Genomic DNA, 15,358 nt, shown 5'->3' with positions numbered 1-15,358 from the left:
TCTGATGAGATTTACAGAATGTTCTCTCCTCGTGTGTATGTATCTTTGCATATGTGCCTTGAGCAGTGTCAGATTGTTGAATTATTCTTGCCTTTCTGATCTATATGTGTTACTCAGCAGTCACAGTCAGTGTAGAATATTGAGAGTATCATACTTTCATAGGACATGCCTACTTTGCAGTGCTCTCTGTAGAACTTATGACTCTTGTACCAGGATAGGTTACCACTTCCTGTTTTAAGTTCATTGATAGGTAAATACTCATACTTTAATACAAGAGTTCTAATCTTTCGGTTCTCTTTAACATCATAACAACAATAAATCTTAAGTATCATCTGATTTCTTAATAGATGGACCTTGTGGCATATATTTTCTTGATGTGCAAATTGCATATGCTAAAAGGCTTTTTTAGCTATACCAATCTTAGCTGGGTGGTGGTGGCACTTGACCTTAATCCCAGCACTTTGGAGACAGAGGCAGGAGAATCTGAGTTCAAGGCCAACCTGGTCTACGTGGTAAGTTTTAGGACTACACAGTGAGACCCTGTCTTTCAGAAGGAGGGAAGAGAAGAAAAGTACATCTATACATTTTGTGTGTGTGTGTGTGTGTGTGTGTGTGTGTGTGTGTGTGTGTGTGTGTGTGTGTTGGTATTTGAGCTGGAGAATATGCAAGAGCCGTATTATATCTCACGTATTTTATGGAGCTGTACAGTTATATGGTTTGGGGAGGAAAGTGGCTATGTAGCATTTTTATATTGAAAAGAAAGAATGTTCACTACTGTTAGTATTATAATTGAGCAGGAACTGATAGGCTGCTATAGGAAGCCATTTGACAGTATGTATCAGTGAATTGCTAGATCAAAAGATACATAGATCTTTTGTATCTTTTGATCTAGCAATTCTACTGTGAACTTACTATAAAGAAATGCCATTAATATAATAAAAGGGTAATAGGTCAGTGGAGTTTGTGGAATAGCTTATAATGAAAAAATGGGAAATCAAGTTGTATGCTATAATAAAATGGTTAAGAAAACACTAATGTAATGTGTAGTGGTGCAGGCCTTCAATCACAGGAACATTATAATTCAGGTACTGCCTACACTGTGTAGGGAGTTCAAGGCCAGCCTGGATAGTTTAGTATGATCTTGTAGCACATGCATTAATATTTGAGCAGTACAAACTGGTCTTAATGAGATTTAAAAAAAATACTTGAAGTTGGATGCATAGAAAAATAAGAGTGATCTGGGAATAGTTGGGACATGAATATGATCAAAGCATGCTATAAAAATTTCTCAAAGAACTAAATAGAAATAAAAGAAATAGTGAAATATCAAATAGGGGTAGGGATAGAGCTTGAATGGTAGGTAGATTTAATGCTTCTCTAGTGTGCACAAGGTTCTAAGCACAGTTCCCAGTACTAGAAAAACAAAACACAATGAACCAACTATTTAATAATATTGGAAATTAAAATAATGTAAAAGATGGTTTTGATACAGTATTCATTGCTACAAAAACTATTTCAATATGATTATAGACTGATAAAATATACCTATGCTCAGAAAAAAAATGTAAATTCTAGGTGATTATATTTTATGGGAACATCAAGAAATTTAAAAAATAACCATTTACTGTTCTATACAGGGGTGAAAGAAAAATTTTGTATCTTTCTACTAAAACTTATTTTTTTTCTTACAGCTTTAAATGGCTGGAGTAAAAGTCAATTTGCAAGCATTGGAATAAATCTTGTAAAGGAACATTTTGTAACATGGATTCTCTAACAGAAGAATTTTTTGTGAGGTAAGGAATGGGTTAACACAACCAACTGCAGTTGTTAATTCCAAAGATATTATAACATTAGATTTTTCTCCATAAACTTCGAAAACCATTCTGAATTAAATGTCACTTAAACTTCAAGTCAATTTAACATCTTTGATTGGAATGAATTGTAGACAGAGTGAAGTCCAGTTTTCAGAAGAGATCTCTAGCTAAAGAAAAAAAGACTATAAACAGTGTTCCATACTTGGGGGCATGTTTTTTAAGGTTCACAGACATCAGTTAAAAAAAATTTTTTTTATGTGTTTGGCTGTTTTACTTGCAAGTATTTTTGTGTACTCTGTGTGTGTGGGGGGGAGGGGTATGTGTATGAAGAAGCCAGAAGAGGGCATCAGATCCAGATCCCCAGGGACTGGAATTAACAGATAGGAGCCATAATGTAGATATTGGGAATTAAAAGTGGATCCTCTGGATGAGCAACTAATGCCACCAATCCATCTCTCCAGCCCCCACTTGGGACATTTTTTTTGACCAAAATATTGTTTTAACAGGTACTTTAATTGACTGAGTGTAAGTTGTCTTTGATTTTAGTGGTTTTTTTTTTTTTTTTTTTTTTGTGTGTGTGTGTGTGTGTGTGTGTTTTGTTAATGCCCACTTTATACAAGGTAAGAAGCATAACATAGAAGACCGATTTATTGATTCCTTGGTACTTAAAGGCCAATACCTAAGAAAAAAGCTTTGTAAGTAGAGCTTCTGATGTAGTAGGAACATATGTAAAATGTATATTTAGAGGCAAAGTACATAAATATAATATCACAGACTCTGTGGGTTTATGAGAAAAAAATAATACCAATTGGCCATTGAGTTTTCACAAAATGACATTAGAACTGATTTTTAAAAGATGAGAAACATTTGATGACTGTAGAAACAGGAGAGAATAGATCATCATTTGAATTGGAAAGAGCAAAAAATGTGCTTAAGAGCCTAAGTTGGTTGTACATGTCTCTAATTTTAGCTAATAGGAGTCTAAGTAAAGTGGTTGTCAACTTTGAGATGAGCCTGAGAAATTTATCTAGCTTGGCTCTGAAAGATGATGACGTAGTTCAATAGTAGAACACTTGCCTAGCTGACTCTGGGTTCTGAGTTCAATCATAGTACTACACACATATACAACAACAGGAAAGAAAATGCACTTAAGAACTTACATGCTAAGTACTTCTTCTGGAAGATTTGTATTTTCTTGATAAGGGGTTTTCTTTTGTGTAAAGAAGGAATGAGGACTAATTGGGGTTATGTACTTAATTTTACTCTGGAAGCTAGAGAAAATATAGCAGCTAATCCAGTGTCTTAAGATTTCTATTGCTGTGACAAAACACCATGACTATGGGGGAAGGAAGGGTTTATTCAGCTTACATTTTCACAGCACCGTTCATCACTGAGGAAGTCAGGACAGGAATTCAAACAGGGAAGGATTCTGGAGGCAGGACCTGATACAGAAACCATGGAGGGGTACTGCTTACTGGATTGTTTCCCCTGGCTTGCTCATCCTGCTTTCTTATAGAATCTAGGACCACCATCCCAGGGATAGAACCACCTACAATGGGCTGGGTCCTCCTCCATCAGTAACTAATTAAGATCTTAGGGATGTATTTTCTCAGTTAAGGTTCCCTCCATTCCGATAACTCTATGTAAGACTAGACAACACAGCCAGTTTTGGGCATCTGGATATTTCCAGACTGTCATAGTTGACTTTAATATGCATCTGCGAGTGGTAACTATTAGATTAAAGAGTGAGTGATCATGAAATGTAGTTATCTAGTATTTACTGGAGAACATATTGCATTCCCTCAAGCCTTGAAAGGTTTTGGAATACTGCTGCATTCATTCCTAGATAATAAGAGGTTGGAAGAAGATTATGAGATTAGCAAAGCTACTAGGCTTGTCTTAGCCATGACATGCTAAGTGTACTGAGAGTCATATTTTAAAATGTTTCTGTAGTTTATCTCAGTTTCCCCAGATGAAATCAGCTTATACATAATACATGATAAATGATTGTCAGATATAAAGTAAGTCATATTTTGTAAAGTATAATGCTATATAAATCATTGTTTCTCCCCTCATTATTTTATGTGGCACTCTGCACAATTAAGAGCACAGAATTTACATATGATCCTATATTATAGTTTCTATGCGACACTACAAAAGAATTTTATAAATCTTTTAAATCACTGTATAACACTGCATATGTTAATATTGGAGTCAGTATTAAAAGTAAAAGCTGTCTGATTATTTCTTATTAACAAACCAACTCATGATTTCTAGATATGAGAGTCTCCCTCAATTAATGTGTTTTGAAAAACTGGACAATTTGAAGTTCAGAAGTTCAGAAGCTGTTAAACAAACAATAAAATTATGTATATGAGATTTTTAAAACTTTTGGTATTCTGGCATATGATTTATTATATTATATTATATTATATTATTATTATATTATTCTTTTTTGTTTGTTTTTATTTTTGCATATTTTGTTTTTGAGACAGAGAAAGCATGTAATGTTGGGTGGGTAGGTAGGTGGAGAGGAACTGGAAGTGTAAAGTTAAAAAAACAACAAAATAGGTGTTTTTGTTTGTATATAACTATATATAAATGTACATTTCTTTATACTATATCTGTATACACACACACACACACACACACACACACACACACACATATATATATATATATATATATATATATATACACACATATCTTCCTAAACTTTCTTATTTTCATACATACCCACACACATAAAGAATATCCTTATCAGATACGTATTTTCACCTTGATACAATGTTAGAAGCTTGTGGGTGGTGGATATATGTGTGGGCATACACTCAGCCTTGCAGAAATGTGTGAAAGGCAGAGGTCACTGTCAGGTGTCTTTCTCCATCACTGTCCTTTTGTTTTGGGGCAGCATCTCTCACTGTACCTGCAGTTCCTCTTTCTACCCTTCTGGCTAGACAGGGGCCTCTACCCATCCCCCACTGCAGTGGCATTGGAGTCATAAGAGTGTGCTGCCAAAGCAAACAACAACAGCAACAACAAAAAGAGTGTGCTGCAATGCCTGACTTTTAACTTGAGTACTAGGAATCCAAACTTAGGTCCTTAGTCTTACAGCGCAAGCATATTACCCATTGAGCCATCCCCCAGCTCTGTTAATAAGGTTTTCTCTCATATTTTTGTCTGTTGTGCATCTGGTAAGGGTAAAGAGTTGATTATACTGCTTTGCTGGTTTCTCTACCATAGCTTTTCTTTAATTGAGCCTCCAAAGAGATATGGTACCTATTCCCACTTCAGTCTTTGATAGACCTTTGTGATACTTTTGAAACTTTGAGACGACTCCATTCTTTGGTTCTTACTGATACAATTTATGATCTTTGTGAGGAGATATTCTTAATATGCTTTTCTTTCTTTTAATTTAAAGTGAAAATCCTGATGTGGAGGAGCAAACTAAGGAAGAAACTGAGAATAAAGTGGAGAAACCAGTCAGTCAGCTGGTAAGAGGAAATTAATTTTCATTAACGTTTAGTAAATTGGTAATGAGTTTATTCATTTGTATTTGAAGTTACGATGCAACATCTAGTTATAAAATTTTTATTAAGTCACTTTCTGAAAAAGTACATTTTTCATAATTAAGTCTTTCTGGGATAATTGCTGCTGTATGCCAAGGATATTCTAATCCTCATGAAGAGTTGAAATCTGTTGAAAATAGAACTTCCTTACCCCAAAACATCTTACCAGGTTTCATTTGTTAATTTTTTTTCTTTGCAATACTATGGATGAAACCATACCAAGTAAGCATTATATATCCTCCTAACCTCATTTACCTATGAAAAGGAAAATTAAAAAAAATCAAGCTAAGAATGTCTGTGTGTGTGTGTGTGTGTGAAGGAAAACCCACATCCGGAATTTTATTTATCAAAAGTTTTATTGATTTATTTCTCAAACTAATTATTTTCATTTTATTGTTTTTACTGTTAGAACTTCTAAGTATAAGTGGAAGATAGTAAGCATGAGTTATATGTTAACTTAAAACTTTTATTGAAATGAGGGGCCAGAGAGATGGCTTAAAGGTTATGAACATTTGATGTTCTTGCAAGAGCATAGATCCAGTTTTCAGCACCCATATGGAAATTTACAACTGTCTGTAACTTCATTTCTAAAGATCTCATGCCCAATTCTTGCCTCTATGGACATCAGGCACACACACGGTACTCATATATACATAAAGGGAAACTATGCATTTTTCTTCTTTTTGGTTATGAGCCCAGCATTTTATTTCTCATGTAGTTTTTCTTCCCATCAATTTTCCTTAACGATTGATATTCACATTCTAATAAAATTTGGAAGGTTTTATAGTAACACATTAGGAAAGAAAAATAATCACAATAGCATGAGATATCACTAGAAAATATTTCAGAATAGTTATAATACATTCCAGTATACACAGTTTATACATTTGAGCAAAAGCAGGAACCAAGGCTATTAGATCCAGAAAAGGCATTTCTAAATCCAAGTTACGACTATGAAATTAAGAAAAGGTGGACACTTTGTCTTAGTTACTTTCTTATCTTTGTGATAAGACATTGTAACCCAGGAAAATAAAAGAAGAAACCATTTAATGAGGGCCAAAATTTCCTAAGCGAGTCTATGACCGTTATGCAGGGAACATGGCAGGCTGGCAGGCATGGCACCAGAGCAGTAGCTAAGAGCTTACATTTTGTGGCACAACCAGGTAGCAGTGTACTGCACTTCATCTCCAACAACCTCTTAATCCTTTTAAACAGTTCCACCAACGGGAATATTCAAATACATGAATGAGCCTTGGGAGCCATTCTCATTCCAAACACCACACACTTCCACCTCAATTTGGTTAGATGTTAAACTTTTTTAACATGAATCAGACATAAAATATTTTGACAAAAAAAAATTTAAATGTTAAAATTAAGATACAAGGTAAATATGTAACATCCATGACATTTCCTTAGGTATTTATTCATGTCATAATCATGTCTGTGTGTAAATTTGTTAATCATGTCAGATTCTTTAGTAACTTCTGACTTTAGAATTGATCTCTAATTTAACATAGTTATACTATAGGCAATAGTCACTCCTTGTAAGATTTTAAAAGCTATTTTGTGGGCTTTAAAAAAAAACTTTGAAAATTTCAAGCCAACAGATTCTGTAACAGGTATTTGTGTACTTTTCAAAAACATTTGACAATTCTTTTTAAAATACTTTAGTTGTAACTGTCATACATGAAGAACTGTAAAATATAAGGTGTATCAGTTCTTCAAAAGTATATCAGTTCTTCAAAATGGCTAGGGGTGGAAGAACAAGTGTGAGACAGCCCTAGAAGATAGAGTATATATAGACAGTGCCTCAGTAGGTTTTATTGATTCTTAATGGCCTTTCTAGTTATTGTTCTATTAGGGATCTAAGAATTAAATATCCCATGGTTGGGCATTTTCAGTAACTCAAGCTCTTTCTAGGTCTGTAATAAGCTATTCTGATTTTTAGAAACTAACCATGCCACCATGTTCTCAGAGTTTGTCTTGTGAGGGAGGGCTGCCATCTGTTGGCTTTGTATCTTTGTCTTTCAAAAGATAGTCTCTCAGGGTTGACAGTTTAGTTATCAGGTAACCATTAATCGTAGCTAGTTTAAATCTGTAAATAAGGTTATTAATAATTGCTCAGTTCTGACTGAGTTGAAATAAGTCTTTCTATTTTTGTTTTTAATTTAAAATCTTGAAGCTTAGTTCATTTAAAATCCATGAAAGATCAATCGTATCACTTAAATAACAATTAATTGTTTTCCTGCTATATAGAATAATCTGCATCATATGTGTTTTTTGGGAGCAGAGATGGTTTTACTCTTATATTTTATGGTTGTTACTTACCTATATAGAAAGAACTTTGCCCATCTTTTAATATTTTTGGTGATTTTATCACTAGAATAAATGAAATTGTATTATGTATATTTTTATAAATTAAATATCTTGTAGGACAAAGAGAAAACAAATATACCTACTGATCTTGACCCTGTAAACATACTATTAGAAGTGAAGAAGCTATTAAATGCCATTGATGCTCTACCCAAAGGTGTGGTCCCTAACGTTGAAAAGTTCATACAAGAAGACTTCTTCCAGACTTTGAAGGTAAAAAGCATCACATCTCTTTAGTTCAGATGTACAGCCATATACAACTTTTAAAGCTCTATGGTATAATCAGAGTCTGAAAATCTCTATCTGATATGTAGAAAAGGTTTTGATGTCACCCTTGACTATGGACTTGTTAACAAAAAATGGAAAAGTCCTCAAAGGAATGTAGGTTTGTAGTAGTAAACTATGAAGTTTAATGTTTATTTTGATTTAACAATAACATAAATGTGAATAGTGTATGTTGCTAAGGTAATTAAAAAAAGTCTTTGTCTCCAACAAGGAAAGGTTATGCATTTTTTTTCACCTCTCTTATTCTCCACAGAAGGAAGTTGCAGCTAATAGCCAGACTGGAGAAGAAATTGTTCCTGCTTTAACATTACATTTTTTGATAACACAACTGGAAACAGCACTTAGAAACATTCAAACTACTAGTTGTACTGTAAGTGTTTTGTATCGAATGTTTGAAATCATGGCCTTGGGTTTTATTTTTCATTGAGAGAAAAGCAGTGTGTGCCTATCTGTATTTTCTTAGATTAAAGGACACTTGAACTACTGGGACTATTCTAGTTTATAGTCATGAACTTCAGAAAATGATTCAGACACAGAAATGGAGCTACATAAAGAGTCCAAAAATGTTAAACAGAAAATAGGATGATTGACACGAAGGTAGGGTAGAGGGCAAGAGTTGAAGAAATGTTGGTCAAACTACACAAAAATTTATTTAGATGTGAGGGAAAATGTTTAAGAGAACTACTACACCTTGTTATGATTATAGTTACTAGCAATGTACTGCATTCCTAAGAATTCTGAGATTATAAATTTTTACCACAATAATTATAACTATGTAATGCCCTTCATGTATGTAGTCATACATGAGCTTGATGTAGTCATTCTACAGTTTATGTGTAACTCAAATATTGTTGTATATATTAAATATATACACATTTTTCAATATGAAGAAAGAAAAAAACCTAATTCCTCTTTTTCCCTACTCATTAGCCTCTTCTGCTGTTATGCTACTCTGTTGTCTCAGCAGGACACTTTTCTTTTATTCATCTACTACTTCTGTCTTTCTGTTCTGCTCACAATGATCCTTGAATCTTAAGAGAAGGGGGTGTAATACAGATGTCGCATTTAGGGCTTAGCTTTCCACGGTCTCTTATTCTTTGCACTTTGGCCAATTATAGATCTTCATGCTAATCAGTGTCTACTGCAAATAGAAGTTCCTTTGATGTAGGTTCAGAGATGCATTAATTTATGGTTATAATGATAGCTCATTAGAAGTCATTTTAATACTATGTCCATTTCAGAGTGAACAGTACTAGGGCCTGTGATCTATCTAGCCACAAGATCTTGGCCTCTGGTGCCAGAGATGGTTTTATCTTGTAGAGCAGGACTTAAATTCAATGGGAGAGTTGTTGGTGACTCACAAGATGTTCTTGTCACCATTGCACCACTAGGTATGTCTTGCTATGTCAGACATTATTGTAATTCATAGAATTCACAGCTAGGAAGCATTAATAATTACTTTTCTCCTCCAGTAGTGTGCATAACACCTTCCAGAACTATGAAAGAAGGTTCTAGGTCAGTACCAGCTTGATATCTTCCTTCTCTGTTACTCAAGTACATGATGTCTTCAACAGTACCATAAAGTTCTGGAGATAACTAATAGCAATGGCAATAGCCTATAATGTATGGGGGTCTACAGGAACTCATTGGCCAACAACATGAAAAGAGATAACTGATTCCTGGTACTAGGTTTTTTATTTGTTAGCCTGTAGTGTCTTGTAGGGGTTTTTGATAACTAGAATGTTACATAATTAAAAAGAGAAAGCATTTTTTTTTTTATTTTTTAAATTACACTCATGATATTCATTAATTACACTCCTGATATTAATCACATTTTGGTATTCATAGATTACATTTACAGTATGTGTATATGTAATATATATATATGTGTGTGTGTACATATATATATATATATATATATATATATATATATATATATATATATAGAGAGAGAGAGAGAGAGAGAGAGAGAGAGAGAGTATATATTTTTTTTTAATTTTAAATGCCAAATGTCATTTATTGAAGGAGGGAGGAGGTCTTAAATACAGGCTTACAGCACAATGGGAGAACCCCAGAGGGCAGAAATTCGCTACTGATGTTTTACAATCTTGCATCTAAGCTGTTAATGCCCATTATTCAGGATACACAGACAAGGAACTTCCCTTTAGCATTCCTATTTAACTTCAGGAGGGTGGAACCTGGCAGGGAATTAGCATAGGGAGGATATCAAGGTCAAGGTCCACAAGCAAGGCAACAGTTACATAATTAAAAAGAGAAAGCATTTTTTAAAAAGCTGCATGTACTAAGTTTTGATTGAATTTACTTTTATCTTTAATCAAATTTTTTTGAGGATAATCGTATCAAATGAGAATAACATGCTTTCTCTATAGTTATTAGCAAATGATGGGTAATTAAATGAAAATTTGCACTATTCTTAGTAATTATTAAATAGATCAAGGACTTCTAATTAGTTTGTTAAACTGAAAAGTAACAAGATGTAAATAACCAATTAACATATTTTTTGTAGGTACAGCAAGTTAATATTGGTTATTATTTGACATTACTATTTTTGTATGGAGTAGCGCTCAGTGAAAGAGGAAAGAAAGAGGTATGTAGCATGTGTTATTTATAAATCTTAAATTATAAATCTTTTTATACTCCTTAGTTTCATTGTAGCAATTGAAAGTGGTGATTTTAAAAATAAACTTTGAAATTGAAGGCATTCTTTAACTATTCTGTCTCATAATCTTATTCTTGTGAAATGAGTTTTATCTCAATTTTTTATTTTGTCAAATTAAACTGAACCAAATGAATAGGAATTAACTAGATATCTTCCTTTTTTTCATTTTTATTTTTCTTGCTTTTTTGCAGCTTTGGTAGCCCAGCCCTTGCTCTTTTCGAAGTTTTATCACACATCTTAAGTTACAAGTATATACTTTGTTTCTCTCCTTAGAAGAAAATTATACCTATTGTCAGGTAGCCATCCATTCCCATTTTAAAAAGCTCAGAAGATTATGCTGTGATTAGAATTTAAAAAAACAAACAAACAACTAATTATATTCTAGTAGTTGTTAGGCATGCTTCTGTTTGGCTGACAATTTTTTGTCATTTTATATCCAAAAATTGTTACAATTTCCCTTTGAAATGATTAAAAATGTAGAGTTAAAGCTTTTGTGTTTGTGAACTATGTTAAATGCTTAGTACCTATAATCATTTTCAGAGATATGAAGATTACAAATAGTAATACATAATCAGATGGTTGGATCATCATTTTTTTTTTAACCTCTGAGCCAACTCTCTAGCCCAAATTATCCTTTCTTAAATGTGTTCTAAATTTTCTAGTTGCAGAATAAATATCTATTGTAAAGTTAAAAGGCATTTTTCACACAGCCAACCACTGTTGTGTCACTACAGGACTGCACAGAAGCTGAAAATAAATTTCTAGTGATGAAGATGATGATCCAAGAACATGAAATTTGTGAAAACTTTATGACGTTAGTTTATTTTGGACGTGGTTTACTTCGATGTGCTCAGAAGAGGTAAGCATTTTATTTATAGGTACATGTTCACTGTTGTCTTTTGTTATTGTAAAATGGAAATAAAATTTCTACTGTATACCATTGATCATAAAATTTATGGTCTCAGAGTGTTCTTTTTTTCCTTTCTAATTTCTGGTAGTTAATTCCATGCACTTGGAAATATTTACACTGGAACTTAACAGGCCATGGCAGTGTGAGGCAGCCCATCATCAACGTTAGTAATATAGGCTTTAGAATCTGACAACCTGGATTCAAATACATTTTTTCTACCACTTACCCTAAGAAACTTAATTTTGCTAAGTCTGATTTTTTTGATATCTAAAATGGAACAAAGATTAACAGCTATATCATAAAAATTTTATGGGGTGAATAACAGTGCCTAGTGTAAAAAAAATTAGTACAGTACATGATAAATGATGATTGTAGTTACTGACATTCTCACTACTGAGTTTTTTAAGTATAAGTGACCTGATACAGAATTGGAAGGAATTTGGACGTGGTTACACATACCTATACTCCCTTCAGTAAGGAGGCAGAAGTAGTAGGATCATAAGTTCCAGGTCAGCCTAGGCCATAGATTGAGACTCTTTCCTAACAACTAAAAACAAACAAATGAAAACAAGCAAGTTGAAAGGTCCAAGTATTGAGCTCTGAGAATACTAAATATTACATATTTTAGGAAGGTGAAATTATACAGAGAAATCTATGCAAATTTTTGTTTACGTCCTTTATGGATATTCATAGCTTTTGTAGCATCAATCATTTATTTGATTTATCTTAAGCATCTATCATAGTCCAAGGATTCTGCTGGTTCCTAGGGATACAGTACTATATAAAACATGGCATAGAACTAAAAGTATTGTGAAAGATGTAGGTTTTAATCAAATGTTCATTCAAAACACCCAGTAATGAAAAAATGGAACATTTTTAGCTGTGGAGGAAAATACAGTGAATAATCCAAGTCCTTATGGGTGCTCCAAAATGGTCTAGAAAATCAACAAAAGTCTAAGGATATAATTGTTGGCTGTGATATAAGGGATGACTAGGAAAGGGATTGCTGCTGGGAAGAATCATTGCAGGCCTAAAACTACCATATAGATGGTAGTTTATTCTAGTTTGGATTTTGTTCCTATCCTCTGGCATGACTCTTGTGGTAGAGAGTCAGAGTCTTCCCACTTCCTGTTCACTGAGTCTGGCTAGAAATGACATCACCAGTGTACCAGGGTCCGTATGATGCTTTGGAGAATGTAAAGATCAAAATGGAAAGATGATTCTCTGATAGTCAAATACTTAACATAGATCAACGCAAAGATGTGTACTGTGACCTTCCCTCAGAAAGGAAACTACTTTTTCTTCTCTGTTTTGATTGTAGTTGAAGAGGATCTATTCTCTACATCATTGACACTAAAAGCCCTTTAAGTAGCAGAATCATTACTTTTCATTTTTAAGTTGTTTTTCTATATTTCAACAGTGTCTCGAACAAGTGCATTTTGTCTTTGAAAATGGTAGGTTACAGAGACTTTCTAGTATTGACACATGATTAAACAAATCAACTTATCAAAATTATAATATTCTATATGACTAATATTGGAATAAAATAGAAATAAACAAGAAAATGTTATAGAATAACTGAAATAGTAGATCTTGAAAGCTAACAAGTAGAAGGACCACAACTATGCATTCTTCCCTGGATTATAGAGGGCATCATTGAGCTTATCAGAGTTATTGGTACCCTTTATATTTCTTAGTACATTAGTCAGTGCCTCTACCAGGAACATTGTGATTGCTTTGTCCAGTACAACTCCAGGAACAGACCTGACTGGGCAGCGGGGGAATTAAAACAAAAAAAAAGACAAACACAGGTTGATAGACCAAAACTGGAATCAGGTGTTCTGGGCTCCTGGCTGGAGAAACCACAAAGCCCTGCAAGCTCAGCATGTTTAGTATATAGAGTTGAACAGAGAGGCAGAGTTACTACATGTAGCTGAACAAGGAGGCAGAGTTACTACATTCATATAATCAATGACAGGGTTTTTATACAGCTGGAACAAGGAGACAGATTTAGCTAATGTCAGTAGGAGCAGTCTCTGTAGTAGAACATGCATTAGGCCATAAATATCCAGAGGGAGAAAACTGTATTGTACATTTTCTGCACACACTTGTCAGCACTCACACTTGTCCTCCAAGGAAGTCTTTGCCATTCTTATGAGCCTGTGGCTATGGGATCTTTGACAGGAACATGACCAAATTCACTTAGGGCGTTCTTCACTGTCAACAAGTGGTAGGTTCTGTGTTCTTACAGAGCAGTACCATTATAACCCTTAGAACCTCCTGATTCTGTTAATACTATGCCAAGAAATTTCTAGCCTTTGTACATCCTTTACTGGTGGCCATATTGTATCAAATTTCTGGAAGCATGTCATTGGCTTCAGATGGCCCTGCAAGAATACCAAATCTTGACTTCTGTGTGAAATGTCCTGTGTCAGTATCCACTTCCTCATTTAGGCTTGTATTTTCCCCTTGGTTTCACATTCTTAGAATCTACTTCTATGTTTCTTCTTTCATATCAGTCATATGCAATTTATAGGTGAATATATATGTTTTCTTCTTCCTGGACTTATTAGACTATTTTCCATCTTGGGCCATTATGTCTGACCCTAGCTGTCCTGGTCCAAGGGCAGTGAGTGGAGAGAGAAAGATCTAAAGAAGATGGTCATCTTCTCTTGCAATGTGCATCTCTGATGATATTTTTTCATGATCTCCAAAGGGAGGCAGGTGTCCTCTAGGAAGGAAGAAGAAATCCTTTCTAGTCAAATTGGTCACTTGCAGTTTCTGAGCACATTCATACTCATACCCTCATTTCGCATATCTGGGTCTACTTATTCATTATCAAAGCCCAGATTTTAGCATAATAGTCCCATTGAGGCTGGGCCTGAGGTCCTATTGTAGTAGTTTTACTTTTTATTATAAAATTCTGGCCTCAAGTTTGTCATAATATTCTGTTAGAATTCTTTAAATTTATCATAGTGTAGTATTCTTCTAACTTTTACAGAGTGTCCTGAGTTGATAATAGCCTGTCAAGGCTGTACATTTATTTTCATTTATAGTTTATCCTCTTATTGGCCCTTATTTTCAGCACAAATTGAGTATAGGAAATAAGAATCAATTTAAATGCTGCCTTAGAGGCCTTCTGGCTTTCAAAGTGCATGCTAAATTAATAGTTGGCTGACCTATACCTGTCATTCTCTTTCTTCAAGGCCTCCAAGACAGTTAACAAAAGCCAACCAACTCTACAACCCCTTTAATTACCATGGCCCCCATACTGTTCAAGCTTGAGCTACTACATAACCTAGTGCCTCCCCTCCTACCTGTATTTCATCCCAGTCTGCCACAGGTGAGAGTCCTAGTATTTGTATTTCTACAGCATGCCAGAGGTTATCACCACCTTTGGGTTTCTGGTTCCCACTTTTATAAACTATATAGTACCTGAGTGTAGTTCAGACTAACCATTCCTTTAAACTGCCTTACAGATATAATGGAGGACTACTGGAATTTCACAAAAGCTTACAAGAAATGGGAGATACGGATGATAATTGGTTTGACGTAGATCCTACAGATGATGAAGATTTACCTACAACTTTCAAAGTAAGAAATTATTAAAAATAGTTTGCTACCTGTGACTATTCAGAATTGTCTTTCACAAGTAACTTTAAAATCAGATATTAATATTCTGTAGAGTACATTCTTTTATTGACAATTAGCTTTTTGTGTAAGAAAT

The 15,358-nt window shown here is 34.1% G+C and overlaps 1 protein-coding gene across 4 annotated transcripts in view; it reads left to right on the top strand.

The window, feature by feature from the left end:
- The window catches only part of Dzip3 (DAZ interacting zinc finger protein 3), an 88,269-nt gene that overhangs the window by 7,954 nt on the left and 64,957 nt on the right, over positions 1–15,358 (top strand). For all 4 annotated transcript variants that reach the window (XM_042259401.2, XM_076548939.1, XM_076548938.1 and 1 more), the window contains exons 2-8: positions 1,692–1,793; positions 5,236–5,308; positions 7,817–7,969; positions 8,295–8,411; positions 10,569–10,649; positions 11,456–11,580; positions 15,111–15,225. In XM_042259401.2, coding sequence (XP_042115335.1) covers positions 1,762–1,793; positions 5,236–5,308; positions 7,817–7,969; positions 8,295–8,411; positions 10,569–10,649; positions 11,456–11,580; positions 15,111–15,225 — 696 coding nt within the window. In that variant the 5' untranslated portion in view covers positions 1,692–1,761. The remainder of the gene's footprint in view (positions 1–1,691; positions 1,794–5,235; positions 5,309–7,816; positions 7,970–8,294; positions 8,412–10,568; positions 10,650–11,455; positions 11,581–15,110; positions 15,226–15,358) is intronic.

Source organism: Peromyscus maniculatus, chromosome 12 (assembly GCF_049852395.1).
Source record: "Peromyscus maniculatus bairdii isolate BWxNUB_F1_BW_parent chromosome 12, HU_Pman_BW_mat_3.1, whole genome shotgun sequence".
Taxonomy (NCBI): domain Eukaryota; kingdom Metazoa; phylum Chordata; class Mammalia; order Rodentia; family Cricetidae; genus Peromyscus; species Peromyscus maniculatus.
The sequence above is the reverse complement of the archived record's forward strand: the minus strand, read 5'-3'. Positions and strand labels throughout refer to the sequence as shown.